This window comes from Tribolium castaneum, chromosome 4, assembly GCF_031307605.1.
Source record: "Tribolium castaneum strain GA2 chromosome 4, icTriCast1.1, whole genome shotgun sequence".
Classification (NCBI taxonomy): Eukaryota; Metazoa; Arthropoda; class Insecta; order Coleoptera; family Tenebrionidae; genus Tribolium; species Tribolium castaneum.
The window spans coordinates 11,490,171-11,510,937 of record NC_087397.1 but is presented as its reverse complement, the minus strand read 5'-3'; the positions used below and the strand labels follow the sequence as shown (position 1 = coordinate 11,510,937).

The following is a 20,767-nucleotide window of genomic DNA, read 5'->3' as shown; positions in this document are numbered from 1 at the left end:
TTAAAATCTTAAGTTGTATTGAGGGAAAAAAATAATATTGACTCAAAAAATAAACTTTTATTCTGTCTGTATAACTTATTAACAAAAAATCAACTAATCTCCGCCGCCTTGTAGGCCTCTTCCGGGCTTTTGTACTCCACACTTTTTTCGGGAACTTCCAGCCGAAGTATAGTCTTATGCAGCAATAAATGCGAAAGGCTACAAATCAGCCCAAACGCGCTAAAAATTTGCAACGTGTATTGACTTCCGAGATATTCGTACAAAACTCCTCCAAGAATACTCCCGATGGCGTATCCTAAAAGAAATTGTAATTTTGATGTTTTTTAACCATGAAAACCCACCAATCCCATCGTCCATCCCTGCTGCAATTCCTTGCATAGTGGCTGAGGCTCCTGGTGGGGCCAATTCATTAGCGTACGCCACGATGGTGGTGTAAGTAAGAGCGTAAGTTGGCCCTTGCATAAAAAACTCAATCGGGACAATCCACCACGGCGAGGGTGCGATTGAAATTAACCCCAAGCGAAGGGCGTAATTAATAAAACACATGCTGAAACAGTGCACGTGGCCAATTCGGTCGAGGATTTTCCCCGCAACTGAGAAAAAAATTACTTCGCCACCTAGAGTTTCAGCAGCGACCACCAAACCCTCGATTAGCTTCACGTTGGGGGTGTTTGTGGCCACCGCCAGTTCTTGCAAGTGCCAAAAAAGGAAGTATATAATTAAGCCGTCGAGAATCCCAGCGAAAATGGCAAAAGTGATGAAAGTCACCACGTAGCGATTATTCAAGAGCTTCTTCAAGTCCTTGAAGATGTTTTCGGGGACCGGAATTACAGGAAGCTGCAATAATTAGTTTTAATATAAAATATTTTTAGTTATAATATAGAAGTAGATAAAAAAAACAGAAACCTGACAAATTTTTACATACAAGGTGACTCAAGGGTTTGTAATCAATCGGTCAATAACTTTTTTGCTGTATAAAATATTGCTCTGGAGTTTTCATTATACGTTATCGACTTAAAGTACACAAACTAAAAATATTTTTACTATACAAAGGGTGTTGTATACACGGAGGAGAATCAAAATTATACTTTTTTAAATGAAACAGTTTATATATTTTTGCATAATTAGATTGCACATAAAAAAATAATGTAATTTTGTGTAAATTATTATAGGTCTATGTCTTTTGTTTCGGAAATATTCAACTTTTTGTTATAAAAAAGACCAATTTTTGAAAGATCACTACGATGTCGCCAATAAATATTTTCTGACAAATTTGTCACAGAAAAACTCAGAATACTTTGCAGTTTTTGCAAATAGTCGACTTTTGCTTGTACAGGGTGTGCCAAAACGCAAAAAGTTGAATAACTCATTTTTTTCAAATGGAACACCATGTATTTTTTTACATGTATCGATAACAGTTAACATAAGCTTTCTAATGATTTAGGGTTTTCATAACAATTTTAAAACATTTTTCGAGATTTTTCAAAAAAAACATTTTATTACATGAAAATTTGTTATCCTAGAATCTGATAAGTCAAATGGTTATTTCTTTTTTGATATGTACTAATGTGACTAATTACATCAGTAATTTAATTATTATTTGATACGTAAATCAATTTTACTCATCAAGAATTAATAATAAATTAAAAAAAAGAAAAAAAAATTTAACACTTTAAGAAATATTTCTAATTTTCTATACAAACCGCACATCGTTAAAAAGCTTATAAAAATGCTATCGATGCGTGTAATGAAGTACATTTAAAATTTGAAAAAAAAAAAGAGTTATTCTACTTTTTGCGTTTTGGTACACCCTGTACATTATCGGCGTGTTTAAAGTAAAGGTTGACTATTTGCTAAAACAGCAAGGCATTCTGAATTTTTCTGTTAAAAATTTATCGAAAAATAATCATAGGCGACTTTGCAGAGATTTTTCAAAAATTGGCCAAAACGTGAATAGTTCCGAAACGAAAAAAGATAGGCTCATATAAATTTATATAAAGTTACATTATTTTTTTGTGTAAAATCTAATTATGCAAAAATACTATGCAATTTTCTAAAATTTTGATCTAGTTATCCATGACAGTTGCGTTAACCCGATGTCCATTACAGAAATAAGATCCCAATATAATTTTTTATGTTATATTTTTATGAATGTTGAAGTTATTTACGCAATTCGTTTCACTGCTGGCGAAACTGTCATGGATAATTAGATCAAAATTTAAAAAAAAATCGCATGGTATATAAAAAAATTGAACTTTGGTTCACCACCCTGTGTATAATACAAATATTTTTATCCATTATCACATTATAATTGAAGTTTTATACACACTTACGCGTTTAAAGCGTATGAAGCGTATAAAGAGACCTATTACTCACTAAGTAAAGTAGCTTTATTCCACTACTATGTACAATGTGTTCAAAAATGGTTGTTCACCAAGTCACTTATAAAATTTGAACGTAATGTGCCGCTTAATTTAAATTGTGAAAGCCATCAAAGTTACAGATCCGTAAAAAGGCTTCATTTACAAACAAAAAACCCCGAAAACAAAATACAAATAAAGACAAACCCTATAATTAAAAACAGCTTTGTCAAAGAATGCAAAAAAGTGAGCAAAAAGCGAATTAAAAGATTTGAGAAAAGTGGCAATATTCAGACTACAATAGTCATTTGAACGAAGCGGCACATTGAGTTTAAATTCCATAGCCGACTTGATGAACAACCATTTTTGAACACATTGTATTATCCACTAATGAAATAATAAAAAATTAAAATTTAATTTCGATTAATTCCATTTTGTCAATGTGGTGATTGTGGATAAAGCTTTGTATTGCATCCGTGTTTTGGACCCATTTTTTCCACTTAAAAATATTAAACACTCGGGCTGACGCCCTCGGACTTACTCATTCTTGCGTGAATAAAATGCTTTCTAAAAACACATATATAAATAAATAACAATAAATAACAATTATTTTGTGGACTTTTGGTCGATCTATCGGATAATGGAAACGATATAGCAATATACCAATATAATAGTAACAAAAAAGTTATAGACCGATTACGCACCCTTAGGTGACCCTGTATATCAGTTCGGATCTGGTAATTTTTTTCTTGAAAAGTTAACACTTTATTACCTCAAGTTTGATGCAGGCGATGATGTCTATAATTGAACAGACGAAAATAATTATGAAAGCTGGAGTATAGTTGACTGTATTTTCCGAAAAAAGGTTAACAACGTATCCGGAAATTAAAGCAGTGAGGCCAAAACCAATGGTCCCCCAAACTCTCTGTTTACCATAATCACCGTCTTCTCCTGAAATTTCGAATTTAAGAGGCTTTTTCCGTTTTTGAAGACAGTGTTACCAATCACGTCAAAACAAATCGCATCACTGATTGAATTAACAACGTTGAAACCTATAGTCCCGATCGACATCAGTATCACAAAGCTCCAAAAAGAGATTGATTTGTACAAACATCCGGGATGGATCTCCGAGTCCTTATTACTACAGAAAATATCACACGTTTTTGACGAATTTGCTTTATTCGAAATTTCAGTCAAGGCACAAATTTGCGGTCTTGAGTCACTCGTGACTAGAAAACTCGTCTCATTGTTGGCAAAACAATCACTTTTGCACAGCACTCGAGTGCGATTCGAGCATTCATCCTGAAAAATAAATTAATTACTATTATAGACAAAACCACAACATAATTATCTCTATTATCAGTAATTGTGCAACATTAATCTACTGACTGTAACATTACATGAATCCACAGCAGCGCTGACGTTCCTGAACTCCATCTCTAGCAACTCCCTTGCTGGTATAAAATTCATAACAGTATAAGAAACCGTCATGACAATAATCAGCATCATGAAAATTGTTTTGCGGTAATCTCGGTAAATATCGACCAAAAGTCCGAACAAAGGTTTGGCAAAAAGAAAGGCAAATGGTAAGATTCCGGTAATTGTGCCCATCACGACCGAGGAAATGCCCAGTTCTTTACCATAGACGGAGAGTTGTGGCAAAATGGGCCCCATTGCTGAAATTATTAATACAGAATAATGCAAAACTGATCAGGATTGACTCACCTGCCATGAAGAAAAAATAGTGCGCCTTTATGGGCAGCAGTTTCTTGTTTATGTGCATTTTAAGTACATGAAGGTTCGACTGGAAGGTAAAACAAGGAAGGATTCAATTCTAAGGTTGAGTGGGTAATGCCAAGTTTCATATTTTTATCAACTAAATGATAAAATTTATCTGCTGTACTTAATTTAATGATTAATTTTATTGTCTATTCAAATTCGCTTCATTGCAGCGCTTGATATTTTCATTATAATTATGTCATTATAAACTTTTAAGTCTCACTAATTACAGCTATTATTAAAATAAGTAAATATTGTAAAATCCGTTCTGTTTTTAAATAAAATTGAAACAGACAACCCTAACCGAGATAACAATGTAAAAAATAAGGGGAATGAACGTGTTAATCTGAATGTAAATAGATAAACGTAGAAGTCGAATCATGGGTTATTTCAAACATTTTATTGAATCTGAAAATAGTGTCTTGAAAATGCTCAATTTATGACTACGTGGAATCTAATGTCAACTGTCCATTTAAATTATCATTAGCCAAACATTACATAACTTTTACCACACTTTTGCTCGTATTATTAAAACTCCGATTGAATTTAAATACTCACGATCCGATCTATTCCTGTCTGGTTAAACTACTCCGCCTGTTCCTCGATAAGTGTTGAACTCCTTTGCCTATTTTGTCACTAGTTGCCACTAAAATCAGCATCTTTCATGCTTTATCACTTTCCAACTGATTATTGTATATCTGCAGGGTATAGCATATTGTTTTGTATACTTGTAGTTGTTTTGTATAATTGCAAACCGTACACATCACCGCTCCACGCAACAACTTTGACACTGTTCTAAAAATAATTATAATGGGAAGTCAGTAACGATAAATAAACACTAGTTGTCGCACATTCAATTTGCACAAAGTTTTGCTCGGCTTTCTCCTCCGTATCGACTTTAATGAATTCATGGATTCGTGTTAAGAATGTTGACCCATTTAGTTAACTGGACATTGACACGATTAATTCATTTTGAGCGGTTTGATGCTAAAGTGGGAAAGTTGTTGGGTGAAAGGAATTTCTACCTGAGCCCTTCGAAAATTCCCATAAAACACCACAAAGTCTAGGTTTAAAACAAGTAGATGCAAAAATTGTTTAAAGTTGTAATAAACGATGTATTTTCCATAAATTTGTATAAATAGCATTTTGATTTGAATTTTTCGCAACTAATTTTTTTGCTAAAAAATGGATAAACGGTAGGCAACACGTAATACAGATAAACCAAGCGACATGTTGCCTAATAACATAATAATAACAACAATATTATTAAATAATAATTACTCTCAACCTGAGTAACATAAATTCATAAGTTTTCAAAACTAAAAATGGGTATCGCTTTAAAACTTGAATATAGTAGTTTCTCCCGTAAGCGGTCTTAATTAATAATAATAATTATCTACTGTGGCAATAAACCCAAAAGAATTTTTATTCTTTTCTTAAATTGGCTCTTCCTTAATTTGGGTTTAGTGTCGTATTGTGTACATTTAATTAAAGTCGCTAAATAAAAAGTGTAAGTTTCTCGTCAGAACTTTCAAACTTATGTAATTTATTAAAAATACATTTGTAGTGCCATTCAAGCGTTGCGTAATGTTTTTCTTCCCGCTGATGAAGAGGAACCTAATTAAGTAGCCTATTCAGTCCCATGCCATTTATATTAATTACACAATTAAAACAGAAAACAAAACTCACTTAATTTCTTCATACTGAATGAAGGATTTATTATAATCGTTTTACGCTTACTCACTCATTTGATTAGATTCTAAATGTTAGAAGAGATACGACACAATTATGACGTAAACTCCTTGTTATTAAATCTCTTATCAAGGAAAGTGAAAAGACATCGACTTGCACATTACCCCAATTTCTATTTTTCTGTATTGAAGGACAACATTTTATGGAAACAATTTATGCAAATCTCAGTTAATTATTTGTAATGTGTTTACTGCGAATTCCCGCGAGGATAATTGACTGCGACTTCTTATTTTTCTTGTAACAGTAGTCGCTGGGTCCTCCCACCTATGCGTAAAACCCCAAGCACATGTCGGGAAACCCATCCATCCAATCTTACTACCTTTGCGGTTCAATCTCTCAGCGGCAATGTCCTTCATTTATCAAGAACAGAAACAACAGAATAGACCCTCAACGGACGCATTAACTATAATCAGTGTTTTTCATACCGCAGAGTAGTGAGTTGGTGTCATGAGTACAAAAATTGAGAGGACTATTTTATTACTTGTGCTTTTTTTCCTCGTCTCTTGGGTCTATGGAGAGAAATGTAAGTCTTTTAGGTAACTACCTTGTTATCATTTATCATAACTGAATTGCGTTTTTGGTGTTTATCCCAAAACCGGACACTTTTCTTTTATTTTGGGATACAATAAAAACCTGAAGGTCAGACTTTACGCTACCTTGAACTTAATATGTTGTTAAGTTGTTCCATAAATACTGCACATCCTTTTTTACGGAGAAACGTAAACAATATTTGAATGAACTCGGGAGACAGAAATGTTGCCAGGACAACAAATGATAAGAGAAGAATGATAATGAGTTTTTAATAGGTTTGGTGCTACCAGGAATTGATAAAAATGTTTCGTATTTATTTTATTTTGTTTATTTAATGCCGTCATAAGATTCATAAGAACAGGTTTTTTCGTTTTTCCGTATTGATGAGAATTTAAATAAAATGCAAATTTTTTTGGTCCCTGACACAATTTTTCCGCATTTCTAGACAAACTGTGTGTAGTTGATGGACGAGGAGGTTTCAAACGCTCAGGGCGTTATTGCCCAATTCTGGATAAACCAGACAGTAAAGTTGAATGTGTTCTTGGAATAGACAGGTATATTCAACTCATAAATTTCTTGAGTTAATTACTGGCTTCCATAGGCTAGACTGTTTGCGTAAAATCTCCAAAGGAAAAGCCGATTTTTCAGTCTTTACCCCGGAAGATTTAGTAACGGCCACAAACTCCGAGATTGAGGTTTTGCTCACAAACGAGTTGCGTTACACCGAAGGTACATACAACTTTTCCGAAACATAAACCAAATTAAAACTTTTAGACAAGTATGAATACGAGGTGGTGGCTGTAATCCAGAATGCGTCAGGCATCAAAAGCAAACACGACCTCAAAGACAAGAACTTCTGCCACCCTGGCTACGGCTACGAGACCGATTGGACCAAAATCCTCTCAAATGTACCCAGTTCCTATAAATTTTCCCCAACTAATATCACTTTTGTAGTATTTGGAAGCTTCAGTCATTCCTCAAAGTTGCGAAACTAAGTACACCATCACCGAAAATCGCATCCGATCGTCATCGCAATTTTTCCGAAGTGCGTGCAAAGCCGGGCCTTGGGTCAACAACCCAAAACTCGACCAGGAACTGAAGGCTAAATATCCGAATTTGTGCGCACTTTGCGATAACCCCTCGCGATGCGAAATGTCCGATAAGTACTGGGGACGTCGAGGGTCTCTTTTTTGTCTGACAGATGGTGCTGGGGATATTAGCTGGGCGCGTTTGGATGATGTCAAGCTTCACTTTGGGCTGGTACCAGGAGGTGCAGAATCATCTCCTGAGGGTTATAGTTTTCTGTGCCCGGATGGTACCACCAGACCAGTTAATGGAACAAACCCCTGTGTTTGGGTGGTGAAACCATGGCCTGTGGTTGCGTCAAAGCGAACAGTAGCGCAAGAAGTACAAGAGTTTGTTAGTTCCTTGTCGAGTGCGGATAGCTACTCGTGGCAATCCGCTGTCTTAAATTTGATTGAGACTTTCCATTTGACCATCAATAAGCTTGAACCAATTAAACCCATCGAGAGTTTTCTCGAACAAGCGACTGGTTTTTTAAACGCTAATAGCTTTTCTGGGTGTCATCCTCCGAGAACAATCAGGATTTGTACCACTTCGGTACTTGAAAACGCCAAATGTTCGTGGTTGAGGGAATCGGCAGCTGTGTATGGTGTTGAACCAGATTTAGATTGTCTCAAAGCGGATAACACAACACACTGCATGGACGCAGTTAAGAATAATGCAGCCGACGTTGTTATAGTACCACCAGACTTGCTAAACAAAGCGATAAACTCCTACAAGCTCAAAACACTTTTCTATGAAACCGTCAATGACAACGGGAAGTACCTCACGGTCGCGGTAACTCGAAACACGACCAAAATCTCCAATTTTGAAGATTTGCAAGGCTTCAAGGCTTGTTTCCCTATTTTTGATGGAATTGCGTGGAACACAGTGGTCCATACGTTACATGAGAAGAAACTTCTAAATTGTCCTTCCACAGAAGGTGTTCAAAGTTTCTTTGGCCCGAGTTGTATCCCAACTTTGCACCAAAACCACCAAAATTGCGATAGTAACTCGTATTTGGGCGAATTTGGAGCTTTGAGGTGTCTATTAGAAAGGAAAGGAGATGTTGCTTTCGTTTCAAAAAACTCACTTATTGATTTTATCGACAGTAAGTACCGAATTTGTATAGTTTGTTTTTGTAATTTTTTTTTCAGGTCCGATTGAAAATAAATTTGGTCGAGTTAAGTCAAATTCGTTTAATATTTTGTGTAAGAAAAAGGCTGAAGGTTGCCATTTGAGTTGGGCTCCAGTTGGGCAAGCCATGGTCAGGTCTGGTAGTACCGATCTTTGGATGAAAGATACCCTCGATGTTTTTCTACAATTAGATACGCTGTTTGGAAGGAATTACAAGTCGTTAACGACGCCTTTTCTGCTTTTTGGGCCTTATAATGGAAGGCCTAATATTCTGTTTCATGATAACACTGTAAGGCTGAGAAATGTCCCAATTGTTAGAAATTTTGATAATATGAAACGCCTGTATCAAGATATTATTGTTAGTGATATTGATTGTAACGGTGCGTCTTCCTTAATTCCTGTAGTATTTAATCTTTTCGTTATGTATTTATTTGTATTTAATTTACAGTAATTCGGAACCAAAAGTACTTATGATCACTGTGATATTAAATATTTTTTTATGCCAGTTGAGTGTTTTATTTACCCCGTCTTTAAATATTGGTTTAGAAGCACGAACCGTGAAATAGATTCTACTTTCATATTTTCTCTTAATTTATGTCTACAAAACAGGTGGGTTTATCAATTTTTCCCTTTGTTGCTTTATTGTCACTTGCACAAAAGATGCAATTCCAAAATGAACAATTGCTCAAACTCGAACAAAAAAGCCGACAGAAACCCAAAAAAAGACACTATTAAAATAAAAACCACGTCAAGGGTACCAAAGAAAAAGAAGATTAAGAATAAACTAAATGTAAACGAATTAAACCAACAGCAACCAAAAAAACAACGAGTTCTATTCGAGCACCTGCTACGCCACCAAGTTGTCGAGTCACTAAAATGCAGTTTTTTCCCAGCAAAAAAAAATGTACTCAATGTACTCAAAAAAATACTAAATCTCGTGTCGCCAGAGACTAGTTCTATGTCAGAAAGACCAAAAACGGTCGCTTTGCGCGTAAAGGTAGCACTGTTAATAAGAATATAGTAGGACCAAATGAGAACTTCTGCCACCCTGGCTACGGTTACGAGACCGATTGAACCAAAATCCTCTCAAATGTACCCAATTCCAATAAAAAAATCCCAACTAATATCACTTTTGTGGTATTTGGAAGCTTCAGTCATTCCCCAAAGTTGCGAAACTAAGTACACCATCACCGAAAATCGCATCCGATCGTCATCGCAATTTTTCCGAAGTGCGTGCAAAGCCGGGCCTTGGGTCAACAACCCAAAACTCGACCAGGAACTGAAGGCTAAATACCCGAATTTGTGCGCACTTTGCGATAACCCCTCGCAATGCGAAATGTCCGATAAGTACTGGGGGCCTCGAGGGTCCCTTTTTTGTCTGACAGACGGTGCTGGGGATATTAGCTGGGCGCGTTTGGACGATGTCAAGCTTCACTTTGGGCTAGTACCAGGAGGTGCAGAATCATCTCCTGAGGGTTATAGTTTCTTGTGCCCGGATGGTACCACCAAACCGGTTAATGGTACAAATCCCTGTGTTTGGGTGGTGAAACCATGGCCTGTGGTTGCGTCAAAACGAACAGTAGCGCAAGAAGTACAAGAGTTTGTTAGTTCCTTGTCGAGTGCGGATAGCTACTCGTGGCAATCCGCTGTCTTAAATTTGATTGAGACTTTCCATTTGACAATCAATAAGCTTGAACCAATTAAACCCATCGAAAGTTTTCTCGAACAAGCGACTGGTTTTTTAAACGCTAATAGCTTTTCCGGGTGTCATCCTCCGAGAACAATCAGGATTTGTACCACTTCGGTACTTGAAAACGCCAAATGTTCGTGGTTGAGGGAATCGGCAGCTGTGTATGGTGTTGAACCAGATTTAGATTGTCTCAAAGCAGATAACACAACACACTGCATGGACGCAGTTAAGAATAATGCTGCCGACGTTGTTATAGTACCACCAGACTTGCTAAATAAAGCGATAAACTCTTACAAGCTCCAAACACTTTTCTATGAAACGGTCAATGACAACGGGAAGTACCTCACGGTCGCGGTAACTCGAAACACGACCAAAATCTCCAATTTTGAAGATTTGCAAGGCTTCAAGGCTTGTTTCCCTATTTTTGATGGAATTGCGTGGAACACAGTGGTCCATACGTTACATGAGAAGAAACTTCTAAATTGTCCTTCCACAGAAGGTGTTCAAAGTTTCTTTGGCCCGAGTTGTATCCCAACTTTGCACCAAAACCACCAAAATTGCGATAGTAACTCGTATTTGGGCGAATTTGGAGCTTTGAGGTGTCTATTAGAAAGGAAAGGAGATGTTGCTTTCGTTTCATAAAACTCACTTATTGATTTTATCGACAGTAAGTACCGAATTTGTATAGTTTGTTTTTGTAATTTTTTTTTCAGGTCCGATTGAAAATAAATTTGGTCGAGTTAAGTCAAATTCGTTTAATATTTTGTGTAAGAAAAAGGCTGAAGGTTGCCATTTGAGTTGGGCTCCAGTTGGGCAAGCCATGGTCAGGTCTGGTAGTACCGATCTTTGGATGAAAGATACCCTCGATGTTTTTCTACAATTAGATACGCTGTTTGGAAGGAATTACAAGTCGTTAACGACGCCTTTTCTGCTTTTTGGGCCTTATAATGGAAGGCCTAATATTCTGTTTCATGATAACACTGTAAGGCTGAGAAATGTCCCAATTGTTAGAAATTTTGATAATATGAAACGCCTGTATCAAGATATTATTGTTAGTGATATTGATTGTAACGGTGCGTCTTCCTTAATTCCTGTAGTATTTAATCTTTTCGTTATGTATTTATTTGTATTTAATTTACAGTAATTCGGAACCAAAAGTACTTATGATCACTGTGATATTAAATATTTTTTTATGCCAGTTGAGTGTTTTATTTACCCCGTCTTTAAATATTGGTTTAGAAGCACGAACCGTGAAATAGATTCTACTTTCATATTTTCTCTTAATTTATGTCTACAAAAAAGGTGGGTTTATCAATTTTTCCTTTTGTTGCTTTATTGTCACTTGCACAAAAGATGCAATTCCAAAATGAACAATTGCTCCAACTCGAACAAAAAAGCCGACAGAAACCCAAAAAAAGACACTATTAAAATAAAAACCACGTCAAGGGTACCAATAAAAGAAGAACATAAAGAAAAAACCAAATGTAAACGAATTAAACCAACAGCAACCAAAAAAACAACGAGTTCTATTCGAGCACCTGCTACGCCACCAAGTTGTCGAGTCACTAAAACGCAGTTTTTTCCCAGCAAAGAAAATGTACTCAATGTACTCAAAACAATACTAAATCCCGTGTCCCCAGAGACTAGTTCTATGTCAGAAAGACCAAAAACGGTCGCTTTGCGCGTAAAGGTAGCATTGTTAATAAGAATATAGTAGGGCCAAATGAAAACTTCTGCCAACCTAGCTACGGTTACGAGACTGATTGGACCAAAATCCTCTCAAATGAACCCAATTCCAGAAAAAAATTCCCAACTAATATCACTTTTGTGGTATTTGGAAGCTTCAGTCATTCCCCAAAGTTGGGAAACTAAGTACACCATCACCGAAAATCGCATCCGATCGTCATCGCAATTTTTCCGAAGTGCGTGCAAAGCCGGGCCTTGGGTCAACAACCCAAAACTCGACCAGGAATTGAAGGCCAAATATCCGAATTTGTGCGCACTTTGCGATAACCCCTCGCGATGCGAAATGTCCGATAAGTACTGGGGGCGTCGAGGGTCCCTTTTTTGTCTGACAGACGGTGCTGGGGATATTAGTTGGGCGCGTTTGGACAATGTCAAGCTTCACTTTGGGCTAGTACCAGGAGGCGCAGAATCATCTCCTGAGGGCTATAGTTTCCTGTGCCCGGATGGTACCACCCAACCGGTTAATGGAACAAACCCCTGTGTTTGGGTGGTGAAACCATGGCCTGTGGTTGCGTCAAAGCGAACAGTAGCGCAAGAAGTACAAGAGTTTGTTAGTTCCTTGTCGAGTGCGGATAGCTACTCGTGGCAATCCGCTGTCTTAAATTTGATTGAGACTTTCCATTTGACCATCAATAAGCTTGAACCAATTAAACCCATCGAGAGTTTTCTCGAACAAGCGACTGGTTTTTTAAACGCTAATAGCTTTTCTGGGTGTCATCCTCCGAGAACAATCAGGATTTGTACCACTTCGGTACTTGAAAACGCCAAATGTTCGTGGTTGAGGGAATCGGCAGCTGTGTATGGTGTTGAACCAGATTTAGATTGTCTCAAAGCGGATAACACAACACACTGCATGGACGCAGTTAAGAATAATGCAGCCGACGTTGTCATAGTACCACCAGACTTGCTAAACAAAGCGATAAACTCCTACAAGCTCAAAACACTTTTCTATGAAACGGTCAATGACAACGGGAAGTACCTCACGGTCGCGGTAACTCGAAACACGACCAAAATCTCCAATTTTGAAGATTTGCAAGGCTTCAAGGCTTGTTTCCCAATTTTTGATGGAATTGCGTGGAACACAGTCGTCCATACGCTACATGAGAAGAAACTTCTAAATTGTCCTTCCACGGAAGGTGTTCGAAGTTTCTTCGGCCCGAGTTGTATCCCAACTTTGCACCAAAACGACCAAAATTGCGATAGTAACGCGTATTTGGGAGAATTTGGAGCTTTGAGGTGTCTATTAGAAGGGAAAGGAGATGTTGCTTTCGTTTCAAAAAACTCACTTATTGATTTTATCGATAGTAAGTACCGAATTTGTATAGTTGTGTTTTTACAAAATTTCTTTCAGGTCCGATTGAAAATAAATTTGGTCGAGTTAAGTCAAATTCGTTTAATATTTTGTGCGAGAATAAGGCTGAAGGTTGCCATTTGAGTTGGGCTCCAGTTGGCCAAGCCATGGTCAGGTCTGGTAGTACCGATCTTTGGATGAAAGATACCCTCGATGTTTTTCTACAATTAGATACGCTGTTTGGAAGGAATTACAAGTCGTTAACGACGCCTTTCCTGCTTTTTGGGCCTTATAATGGAAGGCCTAATATTCTGTTTCATGATAACACTGTAAGGCTGAGGAATGTCCCAATTGTTAGAAATTTTGATAATATGAAACGCCTGTATCAAGATATTATTGTTAGTGATATTGATTGTAACGGTGAGTCTTCCTTAATTCCTGTAGTATTTAATCTTTTCGTTATGTATTTATTTGTATTTAATTTACAGTAATTCGGAACCAAAAGTACTTATGATCACTGTGATATTAAATATTTTTTTATGCTAGTTGAGTGTTTTATTTACCCTGCCTTTAAAATTGATTTAGAGGCACGAACCGTGAAATAGATTCTACTTTCATATTTTCTTTTAATTTATGTCTACAAAAAAGGTGAGTTTATCAATTGTTCCCTTTGAATTATCTCCTAAGGGTTATAGTTTTCTGTGCCCGGATGGTACCACCAAACCGATTATGGGTACAAACCCCTGTGTTTGGGTGGTGAAACCATGGCCTGTGGTTTCGTCAAAACGAATAGTAGCGCAAGAAGTACAAGAGTTTGTTAGTTCCTTGTCGAGTGCGGATAGCTACTCGTGGTAATCCGCTGTCTTGAATCTGATTGAGACTTTCCATTTGACCATCAATAAGCTTGAACCAATTAAACCTATCGAGAGTTTTCTCGAACAAGCGACTGGTTTTTTGAACGCTAATAGCTTTTCCGGGTGTCATCCTTCAAGAACAATCAGGATTTGTACCACTTCGGTACTTGAAAACGCCAAATGTTCGTGGTTGAGAGAATCGGCAGCTGTGTATGGTGTTGAACCAGATTTAGATTGTCTCAAAGCGGATAACACAACACACTGCATGGACGCAGTTAAGAATAATGCAGAAGGAATTACAAGTCATTAACGACTCCTTTCCTGCTTTTTGGGCCTTATAATGGAAGGCCTATTATTCTGTTTCATGATAACACTGTAAGGCTGAGAAATGTCCCGATTGTTAGAAATTTTGATAAAATGAAACGCCTGTATCAAGATATTATTGTTAGTGATATTGATTGTAACGGTGCGTCTTCCTTAATTCCTGTAGTATTTAATCTCTTCGTTATGTATTTATTTGTATTTAATTTACAGTAATTCGGAACCAAAAGTACTTATGATCACTGTGATATTAAATATTTTTTTATGCCAGTTGAGTGTTTCATTTACCCCGCCTTGAAATATTGATTTAGAAGCACGAACCGTGAAATAGATTCTACCCTCATATTGATTATTTCAGGGACATTTTAGTTTCGCGTAGAGTTGGCACTTGACACACTTCAATGACATTTTTCTCTTAATTTATGTCTACAAAAAAGGTGGGTTTATCAATTTTTCCCTTTGTTGCTTTATTGTCACTTTGCTAGGCAAAAGATGCAATTCCAAAACGAACACTTGCTCCAACTCGAACGAAAAAGCCGACAGAAACGCCGAAAAAAGAAACTATTAAAATAAAAACCACGTCAAGGCTACCAAAGAAAGAAGAAGATGAAGACAAAACCAAAACTAAACGAATTAAACCAACACCAACCAAAAAAACAACGAGTTCTATGCGAGCACCTGCCACGCCACCAAGTAGTCGAGTCACTAAATCGCAGTTTTTTCCCAGCAAAAAAATGTACTCTAATGCACTCAAAAAAGTACCAAATGACGTGTCCCCAGAGACTAGTTCCATGTCGGAAAGGCCCAGAACGGCCACTTTGCGTAAAGGTAGCATCGTTAATAAGAATATAGTAGGACCAGATGCGCCCAAAATCAAGCTGGAGGAACCATCCGTGGAATATGAGGACGATTTTGATTCGTATGAATCGGATTTTGAAGAGTACGACTCGACTGATTCAAACCTTTCAACTAGTACTACCTCTGAAAGTACCGAAAGTGTTGGGCAAACATCGGGCACCAAACGAGTGAACTCAGCTGGAACCGACGATGAGAAGAAGTTAGATTCGGGCAACTACGAGTTGCCCGAGCCCAGGCATCGCCAAATTTTGGACAACATCAAAGAATCAATCGAGAAGGAAAATGCAAACTTTGCGAACAATTTGGGTTCTCTGTCGGACGAGGGGTTCGAGGACGGGAAATCGTTGCAGTTCATTAATTTTCTGGGGGCGCAACGAAAGTACCAACATCGCAAAAGCGTGGAACTGAGACGTAAACGAGGCGAAGAAATTCTGAGTATGATCCGACTCGATCATTACAGTTTCACACTATTTGAGCTATCTCCGGTACCTTACGACATTTTTATCAAATACTACGGAAAAAGCAACACCATACAAGCATCTGTACAAACCGGTGATCACACAGATGAAGAAACACAAACTGATCAAATAACGCATCAAAATAAGTGGACGCAATTCCCTCCGTGCTTCACCAAAATTGAAGACGAGGAACCTTTCTGGGAGCGCTACAAGTGTGATTATTTGGGCGTCGGGGGGGACGACCTCACTACACAAAAATTACAAAATTGTTACAACGAAACTAGCCTTGAGACATTTTTATTAAGGGCAGGGGGGCTGATTTTAAATCTGCAAATGGAAGCCAACATGAGGACAAACGTCGAAACCAACAAAAATAACATTCCGTTCAGCAAGGGCCAGATTACGTGTGACACCACAAAGCTTGATTTTTTGAAAAACCGTCCACTCAATGATGTTTGTTTTTGTGCAAACAATTCGACGAAAATTTTGACCGTTCACGGTCCACAACACTCTTCAAATAGCTTTGTTTGTTTATGGAATATTTCCGATGTTAGTAAGCCTGAGACAGTGTTGGTGGCTTTTGGGCACGTTTTGTGTTGTACTTGTTGTTTTGAGTGTCCGAATTTGATTCTGGGGGGGCTCAAGGACGGGACACTGGTCGTATGGGATGTGAAGGAAAGTTCGAAAAGTCACGAAAATGTTTGTGGGGAAATGGTCGAAAATTTATTAGCGCGGAGCCCAACTTATTCGACTGAAATAAATCACGGACACTCGTCTAGAGTAATTTCGGTTCAATCTTTGTCGCGGAAAGAGTCCGAAATTGATGTGTTTCAAGCCCATGGAGCAACTGAAGTAAAACAAATCACTCGAAATTAATTCATTTAATTATTGTTTCGCAGGTTTGTAGTTTGGACGAGGATGGGGAAGTTATAGTCTGGAGTGTTATTTCGAAAGAGGAGAGTCGTGGCAGAATTGTCGAAAAGCAAGGCTTGGCTCATTGGGGTTCTGTGATAATTACCATCAACGTCCAGATTTCGCTGAAAAAGTTGTATCCCGAAATCGGCGATTTTAACTGCACTGATCTAGCGTTGAGTCATTTCGACTCGAATAATTTATACATTTCGACCAATCATGGTCACATTATTCACTGTTTGACGAGTGGGGGTAAAAGCGGTGTTAAAAAATTTCTTGGCGACTCTCAAGCCAATTGCCTTGAAATGTGCCCTTTTTCGTCGCAATATTTCGTCGCGGGATTCAATAACGGGAATTTAAATTTCTACTCGACTGTAATCGAGCGACCTTTGATGGTACTGTTCAATAAAGAAACGGCGGAAAGTCGGACCAAAGTCGAAATTATCCAATGGTCCCACAACCGGCCGTTTATTTTTTACACGAAAGATATAGCAAACACTGTTCATGTGTGGAATTTGAAGGCGAGTGATATGTTTCCCGTTTATTCGATTCCTTTCAAGGAAAATATTGTGCGCATGAAACTGTCCACAATTACAAGTGATGAAAGTGTTCCTGAACAAACGTATATGGTAAGTCGGTTGATTGGCTCAATCTGCATGAATATCGACGTTATTTCTAGATCATTGCCACTGAGAAAGGTTCAGTCTACGTCCATCTACTGAGCGAGGACTATGACCAACAACCTGTCGATGATTTCGTAAAGGACAAAAAGAAATTTTTAAGTTATATTGATAGATATGTTTAAATTATGAAATAAAACTTGTTTATTCTTGCACATTCGTTTCTCTCGAACAAAAACGACCATTACATTTTAAGGACGGGACACTTTGCACAAATTTTGAGACGTGAATTTTTCTTAATAGGAATTTAGTAGCAATCAAATTGTTTGCAACTTACAATTACAGCCATATTTTTAAAATTTGAAAACGAGCAGGAAAAAGAAATACAAACTGATGACGGACGGGACACAAAATAGTAATTTTTGTATTAAGTGCGCGAAATGAGTGTTTTTTTAATGGCGCCTGAGAATGTTATTTTAGTCGAGACCGCCAGGTCGAGACCTAAAAGACATTCGAAGGCGCCATTAAAACATGAATTTCGCCACGAAATACAAACAACGTTTTTTCTACAGCCTCCAGATGAAGAAAAAAGTAACAGAAATTAGTTGGAACAAAATGGTCTGATAAATCGAGTTGCTTGCATGGTTACGATGATAAATAAAAGTGATAGTTGCGAAAAATTTGTCACAATAGGTATTTTTGTTGAAGAAGTGTGATGGATTTTAGCAGCGAAAACGAAATAGATGCAATTGCAAGCGCGGCAGTGTCGAATCTTTTGCCTGCTAAATCAAGACCGCAGTACGAAAAAACGTATCTTCAGTTTCGGCAGTGGTGTTCTATGAAAAAGATTGATCAAGTAACGGAAAATGTTTTGTTGGCGTATTTGGAAGAAAAGTCTACCACCTTAAAGCCACCAACACTCTGGGCCCTTTATGCGATGTTGAAAGCCACCTTAAACGTTAAAGAGAATATCGATACACGTAAGTTTCCGAAGTTAGTGCCCTACCTGAAAAGCAAAAGCGTAGGTTACAGAAGCAAGAAGTCGCAAATTTTAGACAAAGAAGACATTAGCAAGTTTATTAATGAAGCAGATGACAAGATATATTTACTGATGAAGGTAAACTTATCATATTAGTGTAATACAAATCAAAACAACTCGTTTTATTTATAGACTGTGCTAATTTTGGGTATATCGGGAGCCCTTCGACGTGAAGAATTAGTTAAAATGAAGCTAACTGACATAGAAGATAAACAGTCTGTCTTAATTGTGAAGGTGCCTGATACAAAAACCCACTGCGAACGAATATTTACTGTTTCAAATTTAGAAAATATAGAAATTGTCAGAAAATATAGAGCTTTGCGGCCTCCACGGGCGACTAGTGACCGTTTATTTTTAAAGTATACCAACGGAAAATGTGTGAATCAAAATGTTGGAATTAACAAAATCGGAGAGATACCAAGTTTGATTGCAAAGTGGCTTAACAAAGACGAACCTAAAAAATATACTGGTCACTGCTTCAGAAGAAGCTCTGCCACTCTTTTGGCGAATGCTGGAGGTGATCTAATTTCAATTAAACGTCATGGGGGCTGGAGAAGCAGCACAGTGGCAGAAAGTTACATCGAGGACTCTTTGAATAATAAAATTGAAATTGCCAATAAAATTCAACCTTCTTCCTCCACAGAAGAAAACAAAATCACTCAACCTTCTACATCGGCTTCTTTTAATGGCGAAAATAACTTTCATTTACAAGCGTCTTCACTCAGGCCTCTGGGGATAAACGGGGGCACGTTTTCGTCATGCACATTTAATTTTCATATGTCAAAGTAAATATCTATTATTATTGTTTTGTAATATTGTTCTGTATAATTATAAAACCTTTAAAACTACCTCTCATTATCGATCCGTCTCTTCATTTCGGTTGCTGTTGATGTCTTTTCGTGTTACTAAAATTGTAACAGAAATAAGTTGGAACAAAATGATCTGAAAAATCGAGTTGCCTGCACAGTTAAAAAATATTATTTTTTCACTGTGAAACCGTGAAAAAATAATATTTTTTCACAGTGAAAAAACGTCAAACTTCGCGCATAGGTAACCATGCATAAATGTCACGATTTTTTGACGGCTGTAGAAAAAAGATTTTTATCGTTGAACAATCTTTTTAAAATTTTGTTAATTTAAACGGCACTAATTCCAACAACTGTTTTTGAAGTAAAAGGTGGAATATGTAAAAAATTTCGAAATCACAAAACCGAAAAATAATGCAATGTACAACGAATTCTGATTAATTTACTTTTTGATTACGGGATATGACAGACGGGACAAAAAAAATGTGTGTGAAAATAGTTCTAAAAATTTATTCAGACAGGTTTTAATTATTAAAAATGTTAACAATATTAAAATTAGACAGTGGAAATTAAAAATTCTTGTTTTGTTTAACAATGTAAGAAATAAGGACATTTTATGTTAGCGATAACGGACGGGACAACAAAAGTTATAAAAATAAAAAAAAAATATTACTAATCAATTTACTTACCGATTTCCATTTTCTAAACTAGAAAAATACTTTTAAAAAACCATTCAACAGTTGTAGTACGCAATATTTTATGTTATCGCCTATAAGGCAATGTAAGTAAATGTTAGAATTCAATAAATGACTTCAATTTAAATGATTATCCTCTCGCAAAAACTCTTTTGACGCAAAATACATTAAATATAAACCTAATCGTGTGTTTTAAAAAAAACTTAACATTGCTAAAATCATTTTAAAATTCCGGTGTCTCATTTTTCCTGGAATGGCCCAAAACAAAGCATTTCCAAAACGGGACATTTCACGTGAAGCGAACTACTCAAAAAAATGCATCAACCTAAAATTCGGTTACAATTATTCTCTCAAAAGGTGTGAATGTAAATACGTAATGATTTTTTTGTGAGCGACTTATCAAAAAAGTTATTGACTCGTAAAAATTGACCAAATATTAAGTTTTTGTAAACTGTTAATTAAAATAGTGTTTTATACACAAAATTTATTGTTTTTTTCAACTCTAAAATCAAATTTGAATTTTGAAATTTTTTTCGTATTGAAAACGGGAAGTGAAGTTTCAAATCCGAATTTTAGTAATTTGGACCATTTTTTAAAAATTATTTTTATTTTAAAAAATTGCTTAAAGTAAATAGAGTTTACACTATAAGTCGCAAAATGAGATCTCCATTCGTTAGGAGATATAGTACATAATGAATAATAAAGCGCGTAATTTCTTGCGTAAACTAGATATTATAACCTATTTTTTGAAATAAAAATATTAAAAAAAAATTGTCCAAGTTACTAAAATTTGGATTTAAAACTTCACTTCCGTTTTCTCCACGAAAAAAATTTCAAATTCCAAAACTGATTTCAG

The 20,767-nt window shown here is 36.6% G+C and overlaps 6 protein-coding genes across 7 annotated transcripts; 5 read left to right on the top strand and 1 right to left on the bottom strand.

Moving 5' to 3' along the window:
- Positions 1 to 37: 37 nt before the first annotated feature.
- On the bottom strand, positions 38 to 5,261 carry LOC659960 (uncharacterized protein). The gene is made up of 8 exons (XM_064356482.1): positions 4,991 to 5,261; positions 4,698 to 4,934; positions 4,086 to 4,164; positions 3,750 to 4,036; positions 3,362 to 3,662; positions 3,133 to 3,311; positions 342 to 837; positions 38 to 295 (listed from the first exon to the last, which is right to left on the bottom strand). The coding sequence occupies exons 3-8, from the start codon at positions 4,141 to 4,143 to the stop codon at positions 90 to 92; spliced, it is 1,527 nt and encodes a 508-aa protein (XP_064212552.1). The 5' UTR covers positions 4,144 to 4,164; positions 4,698 to 4,934; positions 4,991 to 5,261; the 3' UTR covers positions 38 to 89.
- A 703-nt stretch (positions 5,262 to 5,964) lies between these two features.
- Positions 5,965 to 9,126, top strand: Tsf3 (Transferrin 3). Its single transcript, XM_015983124.2, has 6 exons — positions 5,965 to 6,414; positions 6,868 to 6,976; positions 7,024 to 7,151; positions 7,197 to 7,330; positions 7,377 to 8,595; positions 8,642 to 9,126. The coding sequence occupies exons 1-6, from the start codon at positions 6,339 to 6,341 to the stop codon at positions 9,070 to 9,072; spliced, it is 2,097 nt and encodes a 698-aa protein (XP_015838610.1). The 5' UTR covers positions 5,965 to 6,338; the 3' UTR covers positions 9,073 to 9,126.
- A 510-nt stretch (positions 9,127 to 9,636) lies between these two features.
- Positions 9,637 to 11,509, top strand: LOC135266001 (transferrin-like). The gene is made up of 2 exons (XM_064356484.1): positions 9,637 to 10,978; positions 11,025 to 11,509. Exon 1 carries the CDS (start codon positions 9,652 to 9,654, stop codon positions 10,951 to 10,953), a length of 1,302 nt encoding a protein of 433 aa, XP_064212554.1. The 5' UTR covers positions 9,637 to 9,651; the 3' UTR covers positions 10,954 to 10,978; positions 11,025 to 11,509.
- A 497-nt stretch (positions 11,510 to 12,006) lies between these two features.
- LOC135266000 (transferrin-like) lies at positions 12,007 to 13,891 on the top strand. The gene is made up of 2 exons (XM_064356481.1): positions 12,007 to 13,361; positions 13,409 to 13,891. The coding sequence occupies exons 1-2, from the start codon at positions 12,035 to 12,037 to the stop codon at positions 13,837 to 13,839; spliced, it is 1,758 nt and encodes a 585-aa protein (XP_064212551.1). The 5' UTR covers positions 12,007 to 12,034; the 3' UTR covers positions 13,840 to 13,891.
- A 924-nt stretch (positions 13,892 to 14,815) lies between these two features.
- LOC660090 (uncharacterized protein) lies at positions 14,816 to 17,584 on the top strand. The gene is made up of 4 exons (XM_015983115.2): positions 14,816 to 14,960; positions 15,009 to 16,691; positions 16,739 to 17,380; positions 17,431 to 17,584. Exons 1-4 carry the CDS (start codon positions 14,946 to 14,948, stop codon positions 17,554 to 17,556), a joined length of 2,466 nt encoding a protein of 821 aa, XP_015838601.2. The 5' UTR covers positions 14,816 to 14,945; the 3' UTR covers positions 17,557 to 17,584.
- Positions 17,585 to 17,782: 198 nt separating this feature from the next.
- Positions 17,783 to 19,229, top strand: LOC135266002 (uncharacterized). 2 transcript variants are annotated; one of them, XM_064356486.1, is made up of 3 exons: positions 17,783 to 18,351; positions 18,397 to 18,488; positions 18,543 to 19,229. In XM_064356486.1, exons 1-3 carry the CDS (start codon positions 18,087 to 18,089, stop codon positions 19,197 to 19,199), a joined length of 1,014 nt encoding a protein of 337 aa, XP_064212556.1. In that variant the 5' UTR covers positions 17,783 to 18,086; the 3' UTR covers positions 19,200 to 19,229. The 2 variants fall into 2 exon arrangements, with proteins under 2 accessions (XP_064212556.1, XP_064212555.1); XM_064356485.1 differs by having other exon boundaries at positions 17,783 to 18,488.
- The last annotated feature ends 1,538 nt before the right edge of the window (positions 19,230 to 20,767 follow it).

What these genes read in the sequence shown, in the direction of transcription:
- LOC660090 (XM_015983115.2), top strand. An exon ending in AAGCCCATGGAGCAACTGAA is followed by an intron (nt 16,692 to 16,738) that starts GTAAAACAAATC and finishes ATTGTTTCGCAG; the next exon opens with GTTTGTAGTTTGGACGAGGA. An exon ending in TTCCTGAACAAACGTATATG is followed by an intron (nt 17,381 to 17,430) that starts GTAAGTCGGTTG and finishes CGTTATTTCTAG; the next exon opens with ATCATTGCCACTGAGAAAGG.
- LOC135266002 (XM_064356485.1), top strand. Translation starts at nt 18,087, where the DNA reads ATGGATTTTAGCAGCGAAAACGAAATAGATGCAATTGCAAGCGCGGCA. An exon ending in AGATATATTTACTGATGAAG is followed by an intron (nt 18,489 to 18,542) that starts GTAAACTTATCA and finishes TTTTATTTATAG; the next exon opens with ACTGTGCTAATTTTGGGTAT.
- LOC135266001 (XM_064356484.1), top strand. Translation starts at nt 9,652, where the DNA reads ATGAGAACTTCTGCCACCCTGGCTACGGTTACGAGACCGATTGAACCA.
- LOC135266000 (XM_064356481.1), top strand. Translation starts at nt 12,035, where the DNA reads ATGAAAACTTCTGCCAACCTAGCTACGGTTACGAGACTGATTGGACCA. An exon ending in ACTTATTGATTTTATCGATA is followed by an intron (nt 13,362 to 13,408) that starts GTAAGTACCGAA and finishes AATTTCTTTCAG; the next exon opens with GTCCGATTGAAAATAAATTT.
- LOC659960 (XM_064356482.1), bottom strand. Translation starts at nt 4,143, where the DNA reads ATGCACATAAACAAGAAACTGCTGCCCATAAAGGCGCACTATTTTTTC. An exon ending in TGGATTCATGTAATGTTACA is followed by an intron (nt 3,663 to 3,749) that starts GTCAGTAGATTA and finishes TTTATTTTTCAG; the next exon opens with GATGAATGCTCGAATCGCAC. An exon ending in TCGCCTGCATCAAACTTGAG is followed by an intron (nt 838 to 3,132) that starts GTAATAAAGTGT and finishes TAATTATTGCAG; the next exon opens with CTTCCTGTAATTCCGGTCCC.
- Tsf3 (XM_015983124.2), top strand. Translation starts at nt 6,339, where the DNA reads ATGAGTACAAAAATTGAGAGGACTATTTTATTACTTGTGCTTTTTTTC. An exon ending in TGTGTTCTTGGAATAGACAG is followed by an intron (nt 6,977 to 7,023) that starts GTATATTCAACT and finishes TGGCTTCCATAG; the next exon opens with GCTAGACTGTTTGCGTAAAA. An exon ending in CGAGTTGCGTTACACCGAAG is followed by an intron (nt 7,152 to 7,196) that starts GTACATACAACT and finishes TAAAACTTTTAG; the next exon opens with ACAAGTATGAATACGAGGTG.